Source organism: Arachis ipaensis, chromosome B01 (genome assembly GCF_000816755.2).
Source record: "Arachis ipaensis cultivar K30076 chromosome B01, Araip1.1, whole genome shotgun sequence".
Classification (NCBI taxonomy): Eukaryota; Viridiplantae; Streptophyta; class Magnoliopsida; order Fabales; family Fabaceae; genus Arachis; species Arachis ipaensis.
The window spans coordinates 136,146,151-136,152,205 of record NC_029785.2 but is presented as its reverse complement, the minus strand read 5'-3'; the positions used below and the strand labels follow the sequence as shown (position 1 = coordinate 136,152,205).

At 35.6% G+C, this 6,055-nt stretch overlaps 2 protein-coding genes across 3 annotated transcripts; one reads left to right on the top strand and one right to left on the bottom strand.

Moving 5' to 3' along the window:
* On the bottom strand, window positions 1,011-4,163 carry LOC107642386 ((DL)-glycerol-3-phosphatase 2). Of its 2 annotated transcripts, none has more exons than XM_021106810.1 (6): window positions 3,917-4,163; window positions 3,504-3,728; window positions 3,105-3,165; window positions 2,843-2,990; window positions 2,566-2,645; window positions 1,011-1,509 (listed from the first exon to the last, which is right to left on the bottom strand). In XM_021106810.1, the coding sequence occupies exons 1-6, from the start codon at window positions 4,146-4,148 to the stop codon at window positions 1,392-1,394; spliced, it is 864 nt and encodes a 287-aa protein (XP_020962469.1). In that variant the 5' UTR covers window positions 4,149-4,163; the 3' UTR covers window positions 1,011-1,391. The 2 variants fall into 2 exon arrangements, with proteins under 2 accessions (XP_020962469.1, XP_016201211.1); XM_016345725.2 differs by having other exon boundaries at window positions 1,392-1,509; window positions 3,943-4,098.
* On the top strand, window positions 4,367-5,103 carry LOC107642375 (histone H4). The gene has a single exon (XM_016345712.2). It carries the CDS (start codon window positions 4,445-4,447, stop codon window positions 4,754-4,756), a length of 312 nt encoding a protein of 103 aa, XP_016201198.1. The 5' UTR covers window positions 4,367-4,444; the 3' UTR covers window positions 4,757-5,103.

Genomic DNA, 6,055 nt, shown 5'->3' with positions numbered 1-6,055 from the left:
TTTATTTTAAAATAATAATTTATTTTTTCATTATTTTAGTATCACTGACTCTAATTTATATTGTGTTCATGTGCATGTGAACCACTACTAACATACATATCTCCCCACATGCTCCTCCCTATTTCTCATCCTACATCCAACTCTAGAGATTCTTTTATCTATCCATTACCAGGTCTTAACTGACCAGATGACAAGTTATGGAACCACCAATTTAAATTTGGAGCCTCTAAATTAGCTTTCAAACCTAAAGGCCAGGGGCAAAATCTTACTCCAATTTATTTAAATCAATAAATATGGACCACAGGAAGATAAATGTAGAGGACCACTGCCAACAAGTCAACAGTTAAGTGAACACTGAAAAGCAGACAGAAGGATGGGGAATCTGATATACATGATTAATGGGGAAGGGGAAAGTTACATTATCCTTGTTTAGTTTGAATAGTTCAAATAAGTCTTTATGTGTAAATAGAACAATGACATTCCAATTGCTATTGAACAAAATTAATAACATAACATACCCCTTCTGCTATTCAAAAGATTTATTTTCTATTTTCTAATTTTAATCTTTGTACAAAATTAATGATAGAGATGTTGCATGTCAACCACCCACTCCAAATGACTTGGCTACTAAATTGGAACACAGGTATTAGTAGTAATATAATAAAGTAATGTTTATTTAAAAGCTCCAAACAAGACAACTGAGTTTAAAGTAACATAAATGAGGTTTTTATGTCCTATAAAAACCAACAAAAAGCCAATAAAGTTGCACTAATTACCAAGTTGGAAATATTATTACCAACAAGCAGAGCATTTGTTATTCTCTCAGAATATATTTATTATTTATTTTATTTCAAAATAGTCACCATTTTTATCAAAACAAATAAATTGTATTTAAAATTTTAAATATACCAAAGTAATAATCAAACCGACAATTATTTTATAATAGGATAACCAACCAGCTAACATCTGCTTCCAGTTACGTTTCAATCTGTAAATAAACTATGAAAGTTGAAAACCGTTGTTTTATTAGGCAACTTAATTATTACTAGCCTATATGGTAGAGTTTTGACATCAAATACATTCACGTTTTATGCTACATACGTAAGGAAATATGTAATACTAAGCAAACACATAGACCATGGTCCCAAATCTAAAGCCGTATTGGTGAAAGGTGATGGCAACATTATTAGTAGCAGTATTATCAAGAACACAGAATATGAACGTCAAACAATGTAATAGCTGACAATGCAGCAAAAAGAGACAGAAACTGACATTCTATGGAAATGGATTAATGAGTCATAAATATAGTTGTACATCAGTGGTGCCAGCTTTTTTCTGACCGCAGTGGAAACTGTACGGCATCTGGAGGTTTAACTTGAGCTTCCATTATCTTAGAAGGGTGGTAAACCCCATTCACTAGGGTTGAAATCCATTAATGAGTTTAAGACTAGATCTGCTGTATCATGAAAAGACTTGTCCAGTCTTGGATCCGGAACCATAACAACAAACCTGTGTGACAGACACGTAACAGAAAGAGATCAACATCAAGAATAAATTTAAATCTCTACTACTACATCAAATTGCACAATGTATCTATATTTATCCAAACAACATGCAACTGAATATTGATTTAGGCAAGAAATAGGAACAAGTAAAAACGCTACCATCATTACATAGTGTTCAGAGGTACCCGTATCACATTGAATGCTATATTACCATCAGATCAATATCAGACAAAATTTTGTATCCATTTTCTGTTAAGCATGGGGTTTGAGTGATCACTTTGCTTTTCATTTTTCAAATGATATTATTAGCCCGCTCACGAGTTAGACTTAGATGTAGTACTAAGTTCTTAACTTTTGAAACTAAATAGTGTAACATAATTCTTAAAATATTAGAGCTTATCATGCTTGAAATTCCACCAATACCATGCAAGCCATTAGCCACCTCAAACTTTCGGAGCTAACAAATGAGGAGGATTTCAATTCTTGGAATGTTTATAGATAAGAAATCAATTCATAATTAAGTAAGCAATAACAGATTCCTACTTTGATAACAGAACAGTTGGGACGATCTATCAGTCTCAAGAGATCCCTTTTTTCAGTGATTGCATCTGGTTGGCAGAACTTATCATCTGCCGCTAAAAATTAGCTTAGTTTCCACTCAAACTTAAGCCATCATTAGAATATAAAAGATGGTGGAAGTCAAATCCGCTAACTTGCCTGTGAACACTAATATTTACAATTCATAGTTTTCACTCCTAGGACATACTAAACATATTGCACAACGGTGTCGTGTATCGTATATACTAGAGTTTAGAGAAAGAGGTAGAGAAAGAAATGATCCTAAATTCCTAATTCAAAGTGACATAAAGTCAATACAAAGATGCAATCTGTAATAACTGTTAGGAAGCAATAATGCGACATATGGAACTGATAAATCTATCAACTTATATCCATTCTATTAAATGTTGGAAAATGTTTTTGGAAACAAAATTTGTTTAGATGAAAAAATGAAAATAAAAGAAAAGAACAGGGATATTTTTCAATGGCTCAATCTACTTACATCCCAGCATTTTTAGCTGCAAGAACTCCTGAAGGTGCATCTTCAAAAACAAGAACGTTAGAAGGATCTGCCGGTCCACCCTGTTGACCAGCTGAACATTAACTACAACATCACCATATACAACTACTAACTACAGAGTTTGAAATAAAACAACTAAAAACGAATTCAATACCAAGTTCAGATTAGGAAAAAGAAAAGTCAATTGTAACCATTCAATCTGCAGTCATTTTTGTCATCTGGTAATTGTAAGGTATTCATAACATGGTAATTGGTATACCTCAAATCTCTTGGCTGCTGCAAGAAATACATCTGGAGATGGTTTGCCTTGTTTAACTTCAAGGTCATCACCAAGAACAACATGATGCATCAAAGCAAAGAGTTCACCATGTCTTTGAGTTTTCAATTCAAAGTGTCGCTTGTGAGAACTGTAGATTAAATTTCAATACAACTTCATAAAAAAATTTCCTTCCATGCATGACAGAAAACAATTGCTTCTTTATACATCAAAACAAAAACGACAAGAATCAGAAAAAACATACCCAGTTGCCAAGGCAATCGGAACACCTTTTGCATGTAAATGTCTGAGTAAACGATCAGCACCTATAATATACAAACCAAACAGGGACAATATATAAGCATGGTTGCATATGAAAACAGAAAACTAACCCTTGACAGCAGAGCCAATTTCACCGCTGTCTAAGATATGTGTTTCAAAGCAGCCAAGCATGGCGACATTGATTTAATTTACTGATATTGCAAAACAAAAAAGTGTCCCGATCTAAGCTACTGCTATTAAAGGCATCCATTTAACAATGCCTGTTTGATAGCATTCTCTAATGATCTTAAATGCCAATTCCAGAATTCTAGTTTCCATAGTTACTAGGGATAGGAATGTTAAATAGAAAAAGAGGTCCAATCTACATTTTTTCAAAATATACCTGGCATGAGCTCACTTGTTGGGAACAATTCCTGAAGCATCTCCTCTCTTTCAACCAAAAACTGCTCGGCGCTAAGAGAATCGCTAATTCCACTCTCTTCAACGAAAACCCTAGCAGCTTCTATTGCTTTCCTTCCCATCATCTTGGCCTTGAGGCTCCAATCGAATGTTTTGTTGTATCTGGCTAGTATCTTTTCCTGAACCTCAGTGTAGAATTTCTCCGTGTCTGCAAAAAAGCGTAATTCTCCATCATAATCATAAATCTCCCTAGCAATAGCACTTGAAATGCAGTTGTTGAATGCATGACTTATGCAAGTAATGTAACAGAAAAGAAAAGAGCCGATTCAGAATCCTAAACTTGGCAAAGCTAATAAGAGTGAACGAAGCTGGAGACAAATGGAGAGTATCACATACGAGTAGTGTATAGTAGAGAGAGGTACCGAGCAAGAGACCGTCCATGTCGAAAATGACGTGGGTGATTTGTTTTCTGAGTGAGTTGGGTGCACAAGAATTCGCCATTGCGCTGCGAACAGAGAGAGATCTGATTGGGAAGGAATATTTCTGCCCTGTTCTCTCCTCCAGGTTGCCGATATGGGCTTCTGTTACAAATTTTAGCATAGATGGGTGGGCTTTTTTTGTAGCCCATTATCACTACTTCAGCCCAAAAAAGGGGCTTATTTTCGGACCAAAAATCCCGCGCACACAATCACTCACCACGAATTAGTTTTTGCCGTATATGTCCAATCACAATGAAGCATTTCAGATCCAACGGTGAAAACGTGGAAGTAACTCAGTGACACGGATAAGCATCGAATCCAACGGTAGCAAGTGTATCGTCTCATGTTATATAAGCTCCAGATCCCAACTTCATCTCTCACTTCTCACTACACTCGTCACTCATTGTATTTCATTTGGAGTAGCGTCCATCAGCATCTGCGAGCCATGTCTGGAAGAGGAAAGGGAGGTAAGGGCCTTGGAAAGGGAGGAGCTAAGCGTCACCGTAAGGTACTGAGGGATAACATCCAGGGTATCACCAAACCCGCCATTCGCCGTCTCGCAAGGCGTGGCGGTGTCAAGCGTATCAGCGGTCTCATTTACGAGGAGACACGTGGTGTTCTCAAGATCTTCCTTGAGAACGTCATTCGCGACGCCGTGACCTACACTGAGCACGCTCGCCGCAAGACAGTTACTGCCATGGATGTCGTCTATGCACTCAAGAGGCAAGGCAGGACTCTCTATGGTTTTGGAGGCTAAGCTTCATCAAAAATTGGGGATTTTTAGCATTGTTTACGAAATTAGGTTTATTATAGTCTCCGCTTCGATGAATTTGCTTTTGTTCATATTATATTGTGGACTAGCTCTTCAATTGAGTATTTAACAATGCTTTTAGTTGGCTCTGAGTTTATATTGTGGATTAGTCATAGGTAGAAGTTGTGGTTTCAATCTGATTTTGTAACCAACCTCAGAGTTGTAGCTCTGGTTTCGTGCAATTCGAAATTTATGATAGTATATGGTGTTCCGTTCTGCCTTAATTCTCCAAGTCTATGACGAATTATAGCATATTTGGTGATAATTGTCTGTTATTAATGAGTGTACATTCTTGATTGTTCATACCTGGTCTGCACTGGTTGAAACAATCTTAGTCTTTTTTTTTGTATGTTTGGAGTTGAACTATGTTCTGAATCTTTCTGAAATGTTTGCTTGCAATTAATTAAGGAATTATGGGCACATTAGCTGCATTTTGCTGTATGTTTTATTATAATATTCACTCGTTAATAAAAAACTAACTTTGTTCTTCACGATGGAGAATTTTCTACTTCTCTGCTAGTTGAGAATGGAGATTCTCAAACACACGTATGTTCCAGACAGAATGGAGACCAAATGAAACTGACAATAAATTGTTTTCCTTCTTAAAAAAATGTTTATGACGACTGAAATTGGCCCAAATTGTTAGTGACAAAAAAAGATTTTCGACCATAAATATACACAATGATCCAATTTAGCGTATAAGTAAGCCGAAACATATATGACATTGTACACCAAAAAGAAAAAAAAAATATGACATTAATGAACTAGAGAATTTAGAATGTAGATTTGGAATAGGTGTTACACAACATATACAAGGGCTAGGTAGAATAACAACCAAAATCGTGGATATATATAGAAAGAATAAATATAGGGAGCCAATGGCTTATGCGTATAATGTGTACAATGAAGGTTTAGGAAGTATTAGAGATATGATCATTAGTGTTACATTGTCCTGTCAGGTTACGCTTTTGGAATGAGTGGTTTCATGATATGGTATTAGATTTCTAGATCCGAAAAGTCAAAAGTTGAGTGCTTTCATGATATGATATTAGATTTCTAGATCCAAAAAGTCAAGAGTTTGATCTTTAGTGAACTCCAAAATCAGCTTTAAGCTTTTGGGATAAATGGTTTTATGACATGAGATATTTATTATCCCTAATATCCGGATAGTTATTCTAGATAGTATGAGTGATGTTCATTTTATTCATGGACCAAAGATTTAGCCCATTGTACACATCGTATGCT